The 19,990-nt window shown below is 49.9% G+C and overlaps 1 protein-coding gene and 1 long non-coding RNA gene across 2 annotated transcripts in view; one reads left to right on the plus strand and one right to left on the minus strand.

Moving 5' to 3' along the window:
• Positions 1 to 5,240: 5,240 nt before the first annotated feature.
• The window catches only part of MSRA (methionine sulfoxide reductase A), a 376,285-nt gene continuing 361,535 nt past the window's right edge, over positions 5,241 to 19,990 (minus strand). Inside the window, exon 7 of the mRNA XM_036888793.2 lies at positions 5,241 to 5,994. Coding sequence (XP_036744688.2) covers positions 5,830 to 5,994 — 165 coding nt within the window. The 3' untranslated portion in view covers positions 5,241 to 5,829. The remainder of the gene's footprint in view (positions 5,995 to 19,990) is intronic.
• Positions 16,569 to 18,721, plus strand: LOC130684426 (uncharacterized). The gene is made up of 3 exons (XR_008998708.1): positions 16,569 to 16,719; positions 16,872 to 17,052; positions 18,590 to 18,721. It is a non-coding gene; the product is annotated as an uncharacterized LOC130684426 (long non-coding RNA).

The following is a 19,990-nucleotide window of genomic DNA, read 5'->3' on the forward strand; positions in this document are numbered from 1 at the left end:
AGACCTGGAGGAACAAAACAATATTCAGTACAGGCTCCCCTGTCTTAGTCAGTTTGAGCTGCTATAACAAAAATAGCACAGAATGGGTGGTTTACATGACAAACTTCTCACAGTTCTGGAGGCTGAAAAGTCCAAGATCAAGATGCCAACAGATCTGGTGTCTACAGAATGTATCTGTGGCAAATAGAGATGTTGGATATAAATTCTGGCAGACCCAGTTAGAAGAACCACAGGGCAAGCCCTATGACTTGAGGGTGAAAGATATGTCTTCTCTTTTCCATTTGAAAAGTTACTCCTGGCTTGCTACAGAGGCTAGGTAGAGAGAAGTAGGCAACTCAAGTTGTCCATCATGACCTGGGTACTATCTAATCCTCTGGATCATAAAATTGAATGTGCACAGTAGCAGTTTATTGTTAAGTGGAAATTGTGTCTGTGAGATTGGACTCAAGCAGATTTTAGAAGGCATGAATAAGTTGCAAGTTGGGTGGCTTCAACTCACATGACACTTACTTCAATTTCTTCACCACTTTTTGCCTCCTGGGGAGTTTCCTGACTAGAAAGGAGAGAACTGTGGGTCTGGTTTGTAGGCAGATCTTCCCTGTAGGTGGCTGGAGCCAGAGGCCGTACCACTTGGTCTTCCCTGAATGACAGTGCTGAGAAGTCGCCCAGCAGGCAGGAGTTTGAGCAGCACATTTGGTTAGGTATTTGATGTGGAAGGACAGATAACCACAGATCTGATCTACACTGATGTATGTGCAATGGCTAGTGGTCAGGGAATAGGAAAAAAAAGAAAATCGAAAGATTGTTGACAGTGAGGTCTAGGTGGAAATGATATGGATAATTCTCTTGGATTAGGCATAAATATGAAAGTACTTGTGTTCCACATAAGTATCTACCAGAAACTTTCCAATTTGGACTCAATAAGCAAGTGGTGAGATTCCCCAGCCTGTGCGCACCTGCCTCCTTCCCCAGCCACCTGGGCCTTGCTCAGTGGGTTCATGAACAAAGTGGCCACATGGTAGGCTTGAAAGCTGTACCTGAACTTGGACACACAGACTCACCAAGTCTGAAACTGCTGCCCCCTGGTCTGAGTACCCAAAGAATAATGCCCCAAGTATGGCCCTACTTACCCATGGCACGGTATGTGTGCGGAGGGTTGGAGGGACTAGCCGGTCACTTGGTGGCATGTTATTTTATACCCTACCATGGAGGAGAACATGATCTGTGCTCACAGGACGGGCACATCTTCCACATGTACATTTGCATGACTACTCATGGGGCTCCTTTAGCTCCTCCCTATGTGAAATTACAGTATGTCACATCCATTGTTAGGGACCCTCACCAGGCACCTCTAATCAGAGGACTTACAGTGAAGGAAATGTGGAAATGGGTTTCTGTTCACTGAATGTACTCATCTGAGCATATTCCCCATCACACAGCAGCAGTTGGCTTGACAACATTGTGGAATGGTCTCCTGAAGCCTTGACTACTACATAAGCTTGGTGGCAACCGCTACAAATTTAAGATGCTGTTATACAGGATATGGCACATGGCTTAGATCTGCACCCAAAAATCCACTTCCTAGCTTGTAGACAGCCACCTTCTTGCTGTGTTTTCAGACGGCCAAGCAAGCGAGCTCCTTTTTCTCTCCTGATAAGGCGATTCACCCTCACGGGGCTCCACCCTCACGACTTCATCTAAACTTAATTTCTAACGGAAACCTAGTTACCTCCTAAAGGCCCCATCTCCTAATTCCATCCCATTGGGCTTTAGGGGTTCAGCTTATGAATTTGGGGGATGCAAACATGCCAGCCATAACATTACCTCTTTGTCTTTCAACATACACATCTGCCTTTATCTTCTGTCTGGGTAAAGAATTCATGTTCCCAAACATTACCAAATTCATCATTTGTCAATTTGGCCATGTTCGCAGCAAAACGTTAGCTGCCACCAGCAGTCTTCATATAAGGTAGTGGGGTAAAATGGAGGGCAGAGGAAAATTAATGTCCCTACAACAAAACATGACACCTAAATTGATAACATAGTTTCCTTCTTTTATTACTCTCTGCCAGCTAAGTCAGATGGGCAGGGCTCTTTGCCTGTGGGAGAACCAAATCTTTTCTCCCAGTGTGTCCAGGGATCCACATCTAATCCTTGCTCCCACTGTTTCTCTTTGAGAGTTGAGGTCATTCACCTCCACCAATACAGCAACTCCCTTACCTGTTTATTGGTTCATCAACATGAGAAGCCAGACACTGCCCAGGAGGGAGCTTCTATTTCAAGTTTACAGGCAATCACGAATGTGCTTCCTAATGGAAGCACCGATCCCCTGGCCACTAGAACCTTCAACCTATTGAGTCCAAAGTCAGGGATATGAAGCAAAAATTTCTCCAATGAATTAGTGTTTTGATGAGCTGGATCACTCTGACTTCCATGTCTTGGTTCCTGAACCTATACATTCTGGGTCAAGGGGAGACAGCACCAATCATTCAATGAAGCTCTAAGTCATGTACCATATCCTGTATAACAGGCAAACTGCTTCTGAGTGTCTTTACTCATAGGGATAGAAAAGAAAGTATTTGCTGGGTGAATATCTACACAGTAGGTGCCAGTGGCTCTACTAACTTGTTCCAGTAAATATACTGCACCTGGGTCCCTGAAGTGATCGGCCTACCCACCTCATTAAGTGTGTAATAATTTACATTCATTCGCCAAGACCCGCGTAGCTTTATCATCTGCTAAACTGGGGACCAAAGGGGGAATGTGAACCAGTCTCCCCCTCTGAACCATGCAGGTTTACCACTGGTACCACTACCATCTCAAATTCTCCCGGAGATAAGGCGTTAGTTTTTAGTTACTATCTAGGGAGTGGAGTAGTATTGGGATTTTTATTCCACAATCAGGGAACTAAAATGCAGATTTTGTCAGTTATTAGGTGTATCTACCTTCATTATGTTCCAGTACTTTTTATTATTGTTTGGGTGTGATAAGGCCATCAGAACTTAAGGTGACTGCATTAAAAAGATAAAAAGGAGGCGGGCACTGGAGGAAGCACTGGGGTCTGTCAGGAGGCAGAGGGACAGGGGGCACCTGGGGACCCGAGTCTTTATTGTGGTTTCCCCGGGAAGGAACAGGTGAGGCAGGAAAGCACGCTTAGGCTTGGCTCATCTGACTGACTCACGGGGCTCTGGGCCACAAGAGCTCTTCCCCGTTGCCTGGTACCTGGTGGCCCTGGGGTGATTAAGGGCAGGTGGTCAGTGGTCCAGGGTGTGCAAGCCCGTAAAGAGGTGAACTGGCAGTGTGAGCTCTGGACTGGCTGGTGCGTATTTGGAAAAGTGCCACTGGGAGGACTCCTCCCAGGCAGAAGTGGAGTGCCAAGGGAGGAGGGAGGCCAAGGCCAGTGACTGGGGCATATTATGGGGTTGTCCAGACAAGGCGTGGCTGACATATGCATTTGGGGAGATGTTAAAGCATCAGGTTTACAGAAGCTAGAGACATGATTAATACACACTAGGCATCCTGGGAGTGACAGAAGACCTCAAGTTTGCTATTCAGATCCCCAGACCTGCTACGAGATAGACTTGGAACAAGACACCATCATGTGGCCTTTGTAAACCCCTGCCCTGCTCAGCAGACCACGGAGGCATCTCAGGCCTGCAGCGCATCAGCTTGGAGCCAGCATGTGATAACTCTAGGAGGTCTCGGTTATTTCCATCTCTCCAGCAAAGAGTCACCTTGTAAAAGGCCCCCAGTTCCCTCTGGGAAAGGCTTAGGGCAAGATTCAGAGTATATACCTCTTGCTATGCCACAAGGTCCTTCCTTGAAAGGACCTGGCTTCCTTGTCAGTTTTTCATTTTGTCCTGATCTGAGTACAGAAGAAAGTTGGCCTAAATTTTTCCCAGATTCATGATGTACCATCTGCATGTCTCCTCTGCATCATTCAGATTGCCCAGCTTTGGGGGTGTATCACTGGCCTAGTTTTCCCTGGGAGAACACATTTCTTTCAGGCACCTCCCTCAAGTGTCACTTCTCAGGTCCCTTGCTCCCCTGTCAGCAGATCTCTATTAGAATCCCCAGCATTCAATCCTCAGACCCCTTCTCTCTACATTCTTTCCCCAAATGATCTCAACTAGTTCCACAGCCACCAATGTCATTTAAATGCTAGTGATTCTCAAATTTCTATTCCTCAGGTCCCTCCCAAGCTGCAGACCCACCCAGCAAATCGCCCCACTTGACGTTTCCATGAGGACGCACAAGAAGCCTCTCAAATTTTGTGTGTCCAGAACCGACTGATTCATTCTCTTCTCTCTCCCCCATCTACTCTCTCACAAGTAACACCACCTTCCACTAAATTGCTCACCTAAAAAGGTGAAACTTTACAATTCTCCAATGGCCACCAATTAAATAAAGTGAACAAACAAAAATCCCATTAACATCTCTTAGAAGATTCTACATGATCTGAGTCTTCCTGAGATCTCTGTCCAGTACCCTTCCTCATTCATATTGTCTCAGCTCCACTGGCCTTTCTGCTTCTCAAACACTACAAGTACCCTGTCTTGGGCCATTTATACTTCCCAGCTCTTCCATTTGGAAAGCAACCTTCAATCCCCCCAAAAATGGGGGTGCTGACAGTGAGTAGATCTACTCCACTTATATATTCTTGATGTGCTTAGGACACAGCAGAAATCCAGGAGGGAAAAGAAAGAAATGGGCTAAATCCATGGGGAACAGTATCTATTTCTAACTCTTCTGCCCCTAAAGCTCTGCTCTCTCCTACTAGCTTCTGTGTTTCTCTTTGTGACATTCAGACCCTTCAGTTCTCAAGTTTCACTATTTCACTTCCCTGACCAACAGGAGCTAAAACAGCGCACAGCCGACTCTGCAGCCTCCAGACACAATGTATCTCATTTACCACCTTCATGTCTGGTCAGCGCCTGCAATGATCTTGCTTATTCACGTGCTTTCATGTTTTTTGCTTGGGTCCCCCACCCCTTGTCTGGGATACAAGGATTTCCAGGGCAGCGTTTGCACATCTGTTATTTCCTGGCCTATTCCCCAGGCACAGCTGTACAGGCGTGTAGAAACCACGATTCTTACTAAAGTTGCAAGGAGCTAGAGGTGTACCTGTTTTCCCAAAATTTCAATCCTATCTCCCATGCTGGGGAAAGCCATTTTGAAGCTTTTATTTACAATACTTAGAAATATCCCACCTACACAAGTAACAGACAGGAGAGACATCAGGCTGCTTGTATTATCAGGTTCTAGACTTTTATTAGAACACGCATTTCTCAGAGCTCTAAGCAAAGCGTCGGAATTCATTAAGCGAAACTCACATCTTTTCTCTGCCCCAGGAGGGCTGAAAAGGGAGGGGAAGACAGGATCAAGAGAGCAAAGTGAATGATTCATTGAGGCTGTAAATGTTTACAAATTTTAAGGCACTGGAGGGCAGGAGGGCAAGAGAGGGGGGACAGGGCACAGATAAAGGACTTCCAACATTCCCTGCCCATCCCAGCGATCTCCAGCTTTATTCCCTAGCTTCCAAGGCAGCTGCAGGCACAAGGGTGACAGTGCATCCATGATCCTCATTCAGGTTCCAAGTGGCCCCGCAAATATCACAGCTCCACCCCCACCAGAACTTATCAGAAGATAAATGACATGTTATCAACTTGCCATTGCACTTCGTGTAAATCATACCTCAATGAAGATTTTGAGGAGTGCCTCTGTGCCCTGTGTACTCCAAAAAGCCACTGATGTGAGCCAGAAAAGAATCGCCCAATTTGTTGAAAGCGCTTCTGCTGTGACCTCAAGGGCTGGCCACACAGGGAGAAATTATTTTTTAATACCCAGTGGACAAGACACTCCAGTGCCCCCAAGGCCGCAGTACCCGTCGGGGTTCTTGCTCAGGTACTGCTGGTGGTAATCCTCTGCGTAGTAGAAGGGCTGCCCCTCCCGGATGTCGGTCGTGATCGGGCCATAGCCATGCTCTGAAAGAACCTGTGGAGAGAAAGGGGCCGTCAGGACGGGGTGCTGGGCAGACGTGGTCCCAAGGAGGAGGGACGGGAGGTGGGGCTGCGAGGCAGGTGGGCCTGGTGGCCTGGGACGTGCAGGACTTCCCAGTGGGTCCTTCTGGGCCGGATCTCCATGCCCTGTGCCTCAGGTGACCAGGGCTTCAAAGCAGGGGGCCACCTGGGCTCTGGCCTCGGCCACTGCAGGCCTGGGGAGTGAGGTCGGGGGAGGACATGGCCTGAGGACCTGGGCGGGCTCATCACTGCCCTCTGTGACCTAGTTTAAGGCCTGGTGGCATCTGCTGCCAGAGAAAGAATCAGACACGTCAACACCAGTTGGGGAGGAGAGTAGAGCTATTTGGGGCAGGAGACAGATCAGGAAATAGGCTTGTTCCCCATGGACTGTCGCTCGTCTCCTTCCCCACTGGACTTCGGCTGTGCCCTGGTTCTTCCTTGCTGCAGGCTGCTTGGAGTACCTGAGCACAAGGCCAGAGACCCACCCGGCTTCACTGGTGCCACGTGGTACAGGGGTGCAACACGGGGCCCTGACTTGCGTTTTGCTGAGAGACCCCGCCAGCCTCTGCCTGCCTGTGGTCCCTCTGAGATGAAGTCGTCCCGTCAGCAGAGCAGGCATCCAACATCAATGCCCATGACGACTCCCTGACTCACTGCTGCCATCTCCCCTTGAGCATTTTCACCTTTTCCCTGAATCTCCCTCCAGCCCTCCGAGCCGGAATGAGGCAGACTGAAGATGTGCCGCCAAGCAGGCGGGCAGCTAAGGGACAGGATCTGTGCCAAGGCAGGCAGGGTTGGACCCCGCAACTCAAGCAGCCAGTTTCCTAACTGGGGTTAGAAATGAGAATGAGGAGCCATTCTGACTTCAGTTTTGACAATTTTTTGCAAACGAGCAATTATCGAGGGTTCACCATATGCCACTCTGTGCAAAGACTTCACAATGTTAATTTTAGCCCCACGGCAGCCGTATGAAGGAAGTACCATCATTATCACCCATATTTAAAAGTGTGTCAGATACCGTGTCTTGATCCCTGACATTCCCAGCTCGCCCTGGTGTCACACAGGCCGGAAGCAGGGAGACTACGTTTCCCAGATACTGTCGCCAGCAGCATTCCCATTCAGGTTCCACCGCTGAGGGAAGCATGCACACAACCTGGCAGGCTAAACCCAAGGAGAAGCCACTGTTTGCAAGGTGCATTTGTGAGCATGGGCACAGGTGTCTGCAGAGAGCGGACCTGAGGCTGCGTCAGCTGCCCCCGAGAGCCAGTCACTGTTGTGCCAAGGCATCAGCAATGATTTCCAGCAATTCCTGTAACTTGTTGGTCCTGAAATCCAGTGTGCCCCTGACCTTCACTCCAACAGCCTTTCCAGTCAATGATTCTGGGAGCACCGACTTCCCTTTGCAAAATCCACCTGCTTGAAATACCACGATCGTTCCGCTTCCATGACCCGGCCACACTGACATGGTATTCAGCGCCAGGGTTGTTTCTGGAATCCAGTCCCCAGTGAGATGAGAATCTGGGATTGCTTGACTGTCCTGGTTTGATGTGGAGTTAGGAATGACCTCAGTGTGAGTGGAGAACAGGTCAGAGCCTGCAGTGTAGCGGTGACATATTTACTTAAATTATCCCTACTATTTGCCTGTTAGAAGTGCCCACTGGAGGCGGGCTGTGGAGCAGTAGGCGGCTATGGCAGGGCCATATTCTGGTGAAGACGGCAGGTACAAGGTCTGTGGGGCATGCTGGCGAAGGCAGACAGCACTCAAGAGCTTGTAGGAAGAAAAAGATGGCAAGTCAGGACTTGACATTCCAAGTTCCGAGAGACAGAGACCTGCTAGTACTGATTTAGAATAATCTGTTTCTTGCAGCTGTATCCAAATACCGAATGAAAGGCTTAATACTGAGGGTTCCAGATTCCCAATGGAATTCACCCGCTCCCTAGGTCTGAAGCCCAGAAACGATGCACACGTGTGGTTGTCCCCAGAGAGCTGGTCCACTCAGACCCTGCCCATTGCGGGATGCTCCCCTCTGCTGCAGCGGACTTGCTCATTGCGTGCCCAGATTCGGAGGGGACCTCATATTTTGACCCTTTAGGTTCGCTGTCTCCGGAAGCTTCTTCCCCCAAGGTAGGGGGCTCCCCTCTCCCGACAGCAGCTCTCACCAGCCCCTAAGAGGGCAGCATCCCTTCCGGAAGCAGTTGGAAGGGTGGCCCAGGCAGTACCAGGCCTCTGCCACAAGAGGGCAGACACTGCACTTTGATTTGAGAGGAAAAAGCCAAGAACAAACAGCGATGAAGGCCCAGGGAAGGCAGAGCTGCAGGCTGCCTCCTGCACCGCCCGCTAAGCTGGGACTTCTGGCCGGTTCTCGGCAGGCGGCAGACACAGCTGGAGTCACCGGCCTGCGGGTGACTTTGCCCCCCTGCACTGGGCCAGCGGCCTCCACCCAGGGCCAGGCCCTCACTTAGCCCAGGGCTGCAGCTGCCCTCCAGCCTCGCTCTAACCCTGGGAGAGGGGGCAGGACCAACAAAGGCCAGGTCACCCTCTCAGCCCTCCCAGGGCCTGTTTCCTCCCGGACGCGACATCTTGCCGGACACACACGCTGGTGCAGAGCAGGGGCCTCCGCGGCGACTGCCTGTTTGAGGCCCTGCCGGTGACGGTCAGGTTTGCAGCGTCTGCTCCACTGCCTGGGCTGCACCCTCGCCACACACCCCCTCCACGTGCTGGGCAAGCCACAGGGCTCAGCGGAGCATGACGGGCTGTTGGGGCTGATTATGCCCAGATGCTGGGCAAGCACATGCTGTGAGAGCCCCTCCTGAAGCCACAGAGACACCCCCCCCCATCCCCCAGGGCCCTCCTGCCCTCCATGCTGGGTCCAGTCCACCCCCGGGGACTCACTGCCCTCGCTGGTTTCTCTCTCCTTTCCCTTCCTCTCTGGGCACTGCCCTCTTAGGTCGTGTTGGACTGTGTATCTCCTGAGCATTCCCTTCCCTTGCACGTGACCCCTGGAATGCTCTTTCTTCTCTTCCCCAAGGGCATGAACTCTTGCCCATCTCTCAGGACCCCGGTCACATGCTCCTCGCTAAGAACCCATCCTGAGCCCATGAGGTACACTTACTCCACTGCCTGTGCTCCCACGACCGGCCTGTCCCTTACAGCGCGTGTGGCATTGCCTATGGCTGGCCTTGTTTCTCTAAGACACCTTCGCTCTCTGGCAATACACACGCCTGACCGTGTGCTCCTTGACATTATGGACTGTCTTGTTTCTCCACCTCATCACAGCAGTTGATACATAAGAAATGAAGGAATTAATAAAAATAACGGCAGTCCTGGGGACCTCTTGACCTTAGTGGCTTCCACCTGGGTCCCTGCTGCTGCCTCAAACCAGAGCACCTCCTTGGGGACCCAGGGAGGAACATCAAGGAGCTCGGACACCAGGGAGCTCAGGATGCCACTGCCCTTGTCACAGGTCCCAGCCACTGCCGAGGGTGGGTGTACCCTTCCTATGGTGGCATTGCGGCAGACGTGTCCTTGCAGGGAGTGCAGTCATCTGCCACAGAAAGATGGCCCCAGCATCACCACAGCCCCTGAAAAAGCCCGTTCACTCTCCTGGGGGTGAGTGGAGGATGGGAGAGGTGAAGGCCAGGTTGCAGGCAACCTCCGGCCCCCAAATCTATGGGTCAGTGTGACCTCCTGCCCAAGCTGTGCGGGGGCTGGTGGGGTGCCCTCAGCCTCCTCCTCCATCACCCCGCACATCAGTTACAGGGTGCCATAAGCACTGTGTTACTGATAATGGCTAATGTAGCAATGTTTCTGAGTAACTTGCTTCTCCTTAGTGAGTTAGGGAAGATGGAAGGCTCTCGTCCACGTGTCACTCCTGCTTACTTGACCCCAAACCCCAGGGGGGGAGGAGGGGGTGTCAGGAGGGGGCAGCCATACTCCACAGCCCACACGGTCCCTCCCGCCGTCCCTGCGGGGAACGCACGCTGCTGATAGCACACTCCCGATCACAGTGATACGGACCACGTCCCCCACCGAATTTTCTGGTATCTTATCCAAAGGAGGCTGTCCCCAGGACAGCAGGCCACGCATGGACAGTCACGGCTGACAGGGCCGAGAGCAGCTGCAGGGAATGCTCTGGCCTCAGGCACAGCAGTCCTCCGGGATGAATCCTGGGGGGCCCAAGGCTGGAGGGCCCTCCTCCTGCACCAGGCCGTCCCCACCACCACCGCCAGGGGGCTGCATCCTTCCTTCGGGCTCTCCAGAGCCACCCTGTGGTGTGAGGGAGGGGCTTGCCCGGTCAGAGCGACCCAGGTTGGCTCAGAACCCCAGCGCCCAGCCTGTCCTGTCCTGCACCAGGCTCCAGGGCTGCATCCACCCACCACCCACCACCATGGAGAGCTGGCCTTGCACCCCCCCTTCCTCTGCAAGGTTCCTCAACCACGGCCAGCTCCTGAGCTCGTTTGTGGCATATTTTTCCCGCTGGTTTTTTAGAGAGAAAGAAGTGGGGTCCAACTAAACTAACGCACATTAGGGTGACGCCTGGTTCAGGAAACCTCTGGAAGGGCACCCAACAGAGCTAATCAGCCATGCTTTCCTCACAGATTCCTACATCTCCCATTTTGTGGACAGTCCCAGGAAGCCTCCCATGCCTTCACTCTTTTATCTTTTTCTTCCTAGAAGCAGCTTCATCTGTAAAATGGGCACAGCACCCCACGCACTGTGCTACTGTTAGGGATGTCAGATAAGGCATGGAAAGTGCACAGCACTGCGGCATATCCTAACTGTGTGATAGTGTCGCTCCCTTTCCCAACAATGCCCCCACTGGAGGAGGGCTAGTCCACCCAACGTGCCCTCAAGTATAAGGCCTGCATTTGCACCCCCTCGGCCCCGCACTCCATGCTTCTGCAGCTCTGCAGCCCACCTCTGCGGGGCCAGAGAAAGTTCAATAAGCCGGCAGAGCTCCCAGCCCCACCACTGCCCAGCGCAAACACCCCAGGAAGTCGCCAGGCCACTCCCTTACAGACGGCCTGCCGGCAGGGATTCCCTGGGCCCACCCATCTTTCCAGGGCTGCCTGCCTTTTAATAAAGTTAGTGAACACATGATCTCACTGCAACCTGCCAACCAGCTTCTTGGCCGAGGTTCTCCATGTGCCCAAGTACACTGGCGTAGTGCGTGGAAATGACACTCTTAAAGCACCTTGAGAAAGCTCAGTCTGTGGAGCACAGCAGTACAGGCGATGCTGGACACCAACAGGCGAGTTAGCCGCGTGTTGAGGCTGAGAGGCCAGCGCCATCTGGAGCCCTCACGGTCGTCCCCAGCTGCAGTGCCCCCAGAGGGCTTCCTCGCCCACTCGAGTCTGCAGAGGCTTTCATTGACTCTGCTTTTTAGCGAGGAATTATTCTCATTTCTCAGCAGAGGACCGTGAAATCCAGGGAGAGGAGGCTTGTCCAAAGCCACTTGCCAGTGAGCTTCAGAGCCAGGCTGGAACCCCCATCTCCTGACTGCTTCCATTACTGCCAGAAAGACGCTGCCCCAAGTGGCCAGATCAAGATGCTACTTTCCCCTTAGAGAGCGACAGCTCATTATTTCAAAATATCCAAAAGAATTCTAAACATGGACCATCGTCTATCTGGATCATATTCTCTCCCCATCCTGCTCACGTCCCTGCAACTCAAAATGCGTGATGTATATTTCGCAGGTCATCTCATTGCTTTTTTAAAAACCGTGGTAAAATACATGTACCTCCAACTTTTCCATTAACCATTTTTAGATACATGGCTCAGTAGCATTAAATACCTTCACACTGTTGTGCAGCTTCCTCCACAAGTTTCCATCTTGCAAAACTGCATGTCTGTCCCATTGAACACCAACTCCCTGTTGCTCTCCTCCAAGCTCCAGGCCACCCCCACTCTACTTCCTGTCTCTGTGTTTGACTGTTCTGGGCACCTCATGTAAGTGGAGTCATACTATATTTGCTCCTTTTGTGACTGACTTATGTCCCTTCGCATAGTGTCCTCAAAGTTTGTCCATGTTGTGGCAGGTGTCAGAATGTCCTTCCTTTTCAGGGCTGCATCGGCACCACATTCCGCTTCTCTGTTCACCCACCAGTGGACACTTGGGTTGCTTCTCATTGGCTTTTAGCTGTCAAATAATACATCTTGCCTCAGGACAAGCACACCCCTCAGCAGTCACTTAGGTAGTTCCTGGCCTGTCTGCAGCTGTCGCCTCCTGTTAGGAGGTTGAGTCCCTCCAGGAAGTGCAGGAAGAGCACAACGGTGACAAGGCTCACTGCAAATGTGAAGCTTATTCTCTTTCTAGTCCCCTCTCCACTGGCCCACGTGCAGTGGCTGCATTATAAGCTGGGAAATGAACACAGAAATCTCGTCTAAGGCCACTCAACACAGAGAGTGCCAGGAGGGCCTGCCTCCCATCCACCCAGAGGGACAAATGCCCTCCAAAACCCGAATCCCATCTTCTTCCCAAGCACCATCTGACTCCAGGAAATGACAGAGACCTACTCAAAGTGTCAGGTAAGGGGAGTTTGTTTCCAGCGCCAGGCTCCATATGATTTTCTGATGGATGTCAGAGGGGGAGCATGCAGGGACCCCCAGTGGGGCAGATGTAGGCTGGGGTGCTCCCACTTTCCTTTTGTCATTTCATTGTGCCAGCAACCCTGCCGGAGCGCAAAGATCACTGTTCTGACTTTACCCAAAGGGAAACTCAGAGGTTAAGAACTGTGCTCAGATTCCTGTGCCTGGAGAGTTAGTGGGAGGTCCAGGAGAAGGACCGAGGCCTGTGGCTCTGGGTCCCCCATGCCTTCCCACACACATGCTGCCAGCATGTCCAAGGCCGGAACTCGGGGATGGAGGACTAGTGCGACCCCGAGGAATGGAGCCTGTTCTGGCAGCCACGTGTCCGAGGTGCAGAAGTTCAGTCTGCTCTCACCAAGAACCTTGTATTGGGATTCCCCAAACAGGGCAGGGAGGCAGGAGAGGGGACTGGCTCTAGAGGCACAGAAGGGTGTGTGTGTACGTGCCCATGTCTGTGGGAGAGGTGTGTACACACTTGCATGTGAGTGTTCACGCACATGTGTGTATACAAGTGGGTGTGAGGACGCCATGTGATATACTTTCAGTCCCCACCTTAGATGCTGGGACCAGCAGACACCTTTCACATTTTAGAAAATGCATCGCTATAAAAAGGAAAATTCATGATAAGTGTTCTTAACATCTTTATGGGGGGGGGCATGGATTCCCTTTAGAATCTGATAAACTCTATGAACATTCTTCCCACATGAACTCAAAATGTCTTATTTGCTTATAATTTCAAAGGATTCTGTGACCCTGCGGAGTTCACCTAGGGGCCCCAAATTCAGAACCTTTAGAGAAGGCCACCAAGTCCAGAATTGTCATGGCAACTGCCCATTACCAGTTCACAGGGCTCCGGAAACACACAGGCCTATCCAATCGGCAACGGGCGTTTTCAAGGCCAACGACCTTAGTTCCAGTCCCCATTTGAAGGCCCAACGAGAAGCGACTGTGCTGCCCGTGAGAAACCACCAGGAAAGGAAGGTACGTGCAGCTCAGACTTCATAGGAGTCTTATTTCTTTAAAGCCTCATCATGTCTGAGCCATGCAAACCTTATCTCTTCCACCCACTGAAAGAATTCAGCCTTGTCTTCAGTGTTTTTATGTAATTATAAAACGCAAATGTGTGTTTTGCTGTATCTATGATATTTTTTTAAAATGTGTGCATCTTATGATCATTAAAAAATGTGTTTCGTTGTATCTTATGATCATTTAAAAATATATTTTAATGGTAAGAAATTAGTTTCCTATAACTGAAATCCAGTTTATGATACTGAGCCCATAGGAAATTGGGGTTTGACTTTAAAAAGTTCCACCTGAAACAGATGCTTTAGAGCAAAAAGCTCTGGGGCAGGATGCACACCTGGACGCTATTCCACACTCTGCCCTCTAGAGGCAGCAGGGAGCGGGTACTAGGCACAGAGCTCCTGGGTTCCTACTCTGCCCTGCTCAACTGAGGCCCCTTCAGTTCCTTCCAGATTGAATTCCACTGAATCCCGTGCTACATTTCCTTCATGCACATGGGTGTGTGTGCGTGTGCACGCACGCACGCACACACACACACACACACACACACACCCTGCAGGCTTAATAAACTCAGCCAACGCCAATACCCAAGTCAGCAGTTTATTCCTTTGGCAGCTTCTTGCTGACCAGATTGCCATCAATCAAAACTTCTGGGAAAGGATATAAAATGACTGGCATGGCTTTGAAATAAAACCACAAGAAAGAAAAACACCATCTATTCTGAGCTGAAGAGAGGCTCACGCTTTTCCGGGTCAGGCCCACGCAGATCACCCACAAGCCCGCAGGCGTGCGGCGACCAGGCTGGGCCCCACCTGTAGTGGTTTAGCCCCAAGCAGGAGGGAGTCAGCAGCTCATCTTCAAAACAAGAGGGGACCCTGGAAACTACAGGAGCTCTGGGACCAAGGACTCACCTGCTGCGAGTCAACCAGTGGGTGGCGGCCCACGCAAATCAGGGAGCGCCGAGGACCCCGGAGCAGTGTGACCCTGACCAGGCGAGAGCTCCAAGGGGCCGGAGCCTCCGTGGAGCCCAGTCAGAGCTGCACTGGCCTGCTGGTGTAACTGAGGGTGGCAAGTGGAAGGAGAGGCCACACAGTTAGATCTAATTTGGTCCACTCACAAAACCTGCTTAGGCAAATGGTGGCCTCCGCGTGGAATGACTCTGGCTTCTCAGAACAGCTGCAGCATTCCTGTGCTCTGTCCTTCCCCAGACTCCACAGTTGTGTGGAGCAGTTAATGGCTTCCATTACCTATTCCTCTGCATCCCCTGCACCCTCGAGGTAAATCACAAGCGCCTTCTGAAGGCAAGGATATTGTTCTTGGTTTGCAATGCAAAGTGATAGAGCGGCAAGCTGAGGTTCATCTCTGTAGAGAAGGGAGAGAGGGAAAGAGTTCAGTCTGGCCGGTAGGTTTCAAAGCTCCTCAGAGCGGGGACAATGGGCCAGCAGCTTGTTAGAAATGCAAAATCTGTCTCCCGCTAGACCTACTGAATGGAGTCTGCATTTAAAAACCATCACCAGGCGATCCCTGTGCATGTTAGAATCTGAGCCACGCTGCTCTGGCAGACGGCGTGGCAGTCTGTCTTGGTGGTCACCAACTTCCCTGGCCCTCCCTCTTGAAGTCAGTTGGCCCGTGTGACTTGCTCTGGCCAACAGGCGGCAGGTGGGAGGGGCGCCTGCCATTTCTGGGCAGAAGCCACCCAGAATGAGTGGCACTCTCCAGCGAGTGGCTCCATCACTCTGGGTCTTGGGTCTTGGTGCTGACAATCTGGAGCAGTGTCTCTACACAATATTTCATTTCCTCTATGATAGTTCCCTGGTTTTCCCTGGTTTGGGGTGTGATGCTGAAAGATCATGGAAGACAGACCCAGCTCAGTGTAAGCCACTCACAAGACTTCCGCAATTAAGTTTCTTAACTCTCCAACTCGGTGAACTGTTTTCAGCCATCATGGTGGGGCACGTGCTATGCGCCATGAACTGTGACAGGCATTAGGAATATAGAGGGGAGCAGGATAGTTCCTGGCTGAAGCAGGTCCCAGTGGAGCAAGGCAATAATGACAGACATGTGAGCAATTACATCGCAGGGCCCAGTACAAAGCAGGCAGCAGGCTTGGTGTCACCCATGTGAGACTGAAGGAGAAAAAATTCCCTGTGTTCAAGCAGCTTACAGTTTAGAGAAGTCAGGTCATACGATGAGGATGTGATGGCCCAAGGGTGCGGAGTGACAGCTACAAAGTAACGAAATGGGAGCCACGCCCACATGCCGGGGAGTCAGGAGGAGCCCTGTCCATCCGTCAGGGGGTCAGAACTCTGCTAGAGGACAACACATACGTGCACGCGCAAGGCAGAGGGGTGCACAGGCCTTCGAGGCTGCGGAGGAGGGAATGATTAATCCAGCTAGGAAGGCGGGTCCTGGGGAGGTGGACTGGGAATTTCACAGCCGGTGGCTGCAAGGACGGGCCTGCTCCAAGTGAGTGGAGGGAGGGCAGGAGGCTTATGTGAGGAAGGCCGAAGGGCCTAGAGAGGAGGCTGGGGACCGGCAGGAGGAGATGAAAGCAGACGGAGTGCGCTTGACAAGATCAGAGGAAGCACCTGAGCCCAGGCAAAGCTGGCAGGTGCCTGAGACTCACCTGCTTGCCTGCAGCAAGGTCCTTAAGGCCAGTTGAGCCCGGGTGGGAGGCAGGGCAGAGGTGGCTATTGCGGACTTTCCCGTTGCTTAGGTGTCACCCTTTACCTCCCCCACCTTACAAACAGCAAGCACCATCCCCTGCCTGCAGGGGGCACTGCATCCTCCCTTCTTCCCTGCTGTGCCTTGAAAGACGGAGCCCCCCCGTTGGCTAGGCTGGGCCAGGCTGCAGCCCCGACTGGTAAGGAGAGAGGCTGAGCTGGGAGTCTGCTGCAGACAGGGGGAGCAGCTCGGGGCTGTCGGGGGGGCAGTGGGCCGCTGCCCATTTGCTCCTGCGTAGGCAGGCTTCTCCACCCCTGAGGTGACTACAGCAATCCGACATTCAAAGACTGCTGGTTTCTCTGGATGTGACCTTCCCTTTGAGGCCTGCTGGTTTTAAAAAGGAATTCAAATGACGTTTCCTATGTGAGTTTCCTTCTCCTGGCTTTCTCTTCACAGGAAATGGAACTCTCTCATTTTCTCTCCTCCGTAAATCTCTCTAAAGGGTTATAATCTGCTTTTTCATATCTGAAATCAATTAACTACAACTTCTGTTTTTGTTACATTCTTGCGTGTAGGATACAAAAGAATCCACTTGTCACTTCCCAGAGGAAGCCAAGGACACTGGCTTTCACCTTGGGGATGAAATGCAGATTTCGTTAAAAGGAGACGAAAGATCCTTCATTCCGAAAGGATGAATAGAAGAGACCTTAAAGCAAAATGCCAGCTGCTTAAGTTTAGAGCATCGAATTCGGCAAGGTAAAGGGATCTTCCTGAATATTGCCGTTTCTCATTTATGAATTTCAGCGGTTCAGAGCCGCAGGAAAGAAGATTTATTCCAGTTTGAACTGCAGACAGAGTGGCCACATGTCCTAATTTTCCCAGGACTAGGGGGCTTCTGAGGATGGGAGGCTGTCAGTGCTAAAACTGGGGAAGTCTGGGGCCAGCTGGGAAGGTGGGCCGCCCTAACTGCAGAACAGGTGAAGAAATGCACGTCTATGACATTACAAGCCCTGGGCTGTTTCTTTCGTGTGTCTGGGACTCAGTTTCCTCAACTGTAAAATAAGGTCAAACTAGGAGACTGCCCACCTGCTAACCATGTTCTCCTGCATCCCAGAGCCTCTTCTAAACTGCTTTTATTGAAATACCTGTATTATGGAGAGATCATTCGCCTACAATGAAATCCACCCTTTTAAAGTTTACATGTTAGTGTTTTTTTTTTTTTTTTTTTTTTTTTTTAGATAATTATTTTTTATTGAAGGGTAGTTGACACACAGTATTACATTACATTAGTTTCAGGTGTACAACACAGTGATTCAACATTTATATACATGATAATTCTAAGTACCAGCTATCACCATACCAAGTTGTTACAATATTTTGACTATATTCCTTATGCTATACATTACATCCCGGTTGCTTATTTATTTTACAATTGGAAGTGTGTACTTTTTCTTGGTTGTTGTTGTTAGGGCATCTCTCATTTTTATTGATCAAATGGTTGTTAACAACAATAAAATTCTGTATAGGGGAGTCAATGCTCAATGCACAATCATTAATCCACCCCAAGCCTAATTTTCGTCAGTCTCCAATCTTCTGAAGCATAACGAACAAGTTCTTACATGGAGAACAAATTCTTACATAGTGAATAAGTTACATGGTGAACAGTACAAGGGCAGTCATCTACATGTTAGTGTTTTTAAGCACAGTTTCAGAGTCATGCAACCATCCCATTTTGTTTTTTTTATTTCTCCTCCCCAGACTGGATATTCTCAATTTACTTAGCTTCATTTGCTCATTTTTTTCTTCTGCCAATTCAGTCCCTGTAGTGATTTTTTTTTCCATTTAAGTTATTGTACCTTTGAATTTCTATTTAATTTTACTTAGTTCTGGACTTCCCATGGAGTTCTTTTCTTCTTTTTTCCATAATTTCTGTCTCCTTGTTGATACTCTTTATTTGGTGAGCCATTGTTCTAGTATTTTCCTTCAGTTCTGTAAGCCGTGGTTTCCTTTAGTTCTTTCAGCACATTTGTAATAGCTGATTTAAGTCTATCTAGTAAGTCTTGCTGGCATGTTTCTTGGTCTCTAAATTTTTCCTCAAGAACAGAGCATTTTGAATGATATAATGTGGTCACTCTGCAAGTCCGATTACCCCACCCCCTCCATTTGTTGTCTCTGCACTGTGGCTCTTCATTAGTTTGGGGACTTTCTTGGACTAATTCTGGAAAGTTTTGATTTCATGTGTGGCCGTGAAGCAGTTTTCAGCTCTGCTCATCTTTCTTCCCTCCCTGCACAGGGCCTCAAGGTCAGCCAGAGACGAGAGATCAGGGTCTCCCCAGGAATATGTGTACGTGCCCGCAGTTTGGTTACCCATTCGCCAACTGAAGGACATTTGGGCTGTTACCAGTTTGGGGCTACTGGGAATAAAGCTGCTATAAACATTCAGGTGGAGGTTTTTTGTGTGGACCTAAGTTTTAATTCTCTTAGGTGAAAACCTAGGAGTGGGACTGCTGGGCAATGTGGCAAACATATATTAAACTTGGTAGGAAATGTCCTAGTGGCTTTCCAAAATGATGGCACTGTTCTGCATTCTCTCCAGCAAAGTCTGGGAGTTGCTACTGCGGCTCTACCTCCTCGCCAGCACGCCTATGGCTACGATTTTGTAATTTCGCTTCCCTAACTGGTGGGTGCTGGTTGTTCAGTGTGGTTGCAATTTGTTTTTTCCTAATGATGTATAATGTCAAGTATCTTCAAATGTTTTTGTTTGCCTCCTGTATACCTTGGTTCGTTTTAAGTGTCTGTTCAAATCTTCTACCCATTTTCTAAAAAAATGGACTTGTTTGTTGTTCTTGTAGAGTTTTGAGAATTCTGTATATATTCCGAAGTTGCGTTTTGGTTTCAAATGCATAAACCCTTCCCTGAGACTTTGGTATGGTCCGTTGGGTGTCTTAGCTCTCCATCTGTGACATAATGCTTTACATTGTATATTGTATAGAACACCTCTATATATCTGCATATACATACATACACACAAACATAAAGCTCCTTAAGCAATTTTCTTTTTCAGTTAGGCAAAAACACGTATTGTGTCCCAATAAATGTAGACATTATCCAAGATACTAGGTCACCACAAGTGAATAGCATATGGCCCCTGCAGATGAGAAACTTTCAGTTTTAAGAAATGTGTTTTTAAGTTGGATTAAAGAACACATACGAATGACTTCGTGTAATACGTAAGCTTTTTATATATAAAGGTATTTGTTCAAACAGCTGAAACAAGTTCAATATGACTTTATGATGGTTGCTAATTATCATTAGTAAATCCTTTCTTTGTCCTCAGAAATATTCCTCAATATAGAGCTCCTTGCCTAACGTAGCATATGTTCTGAAAAAATGCAGTTCACATTAAAAGAATTCTACTGTCATTTAAAATGGATACCCCTGTATTCTGGGCTCACGATATGTGATGAAAGTCACGCCATGTTCTCTTCAAAGACAAAGTGCACCGACTCTGAGCACATCTGAGAACACACCGTTCCCCTTCTGAGAGGCGGTGTGCTCATATGAAGCACCTCCGAAGGATGTTTCACTTAACTCCAGTAGGACTATCTATCTGCAGACTTGCTGGAACAATCTTCCCAGACACAGATCAAATTAACTTACTTTCGACAGTACGTTAAAAAGCAATCACAATTTC

Source organism: Manis pentadactyla, chromosome 1 (assembly GCF_030020395.1).
Source record: "Manis pentadactyla isolate mManPen7 chromosome 1, mManPen7.hap1, whole genome shotgun sequence".
NCBI classification, from domain to species: domain Eukaryota; kingdom Metazoa; phylum Chordata; class Mammalia; order Pholidota; family Manidae; genus Manis; species Manis pentadactyla.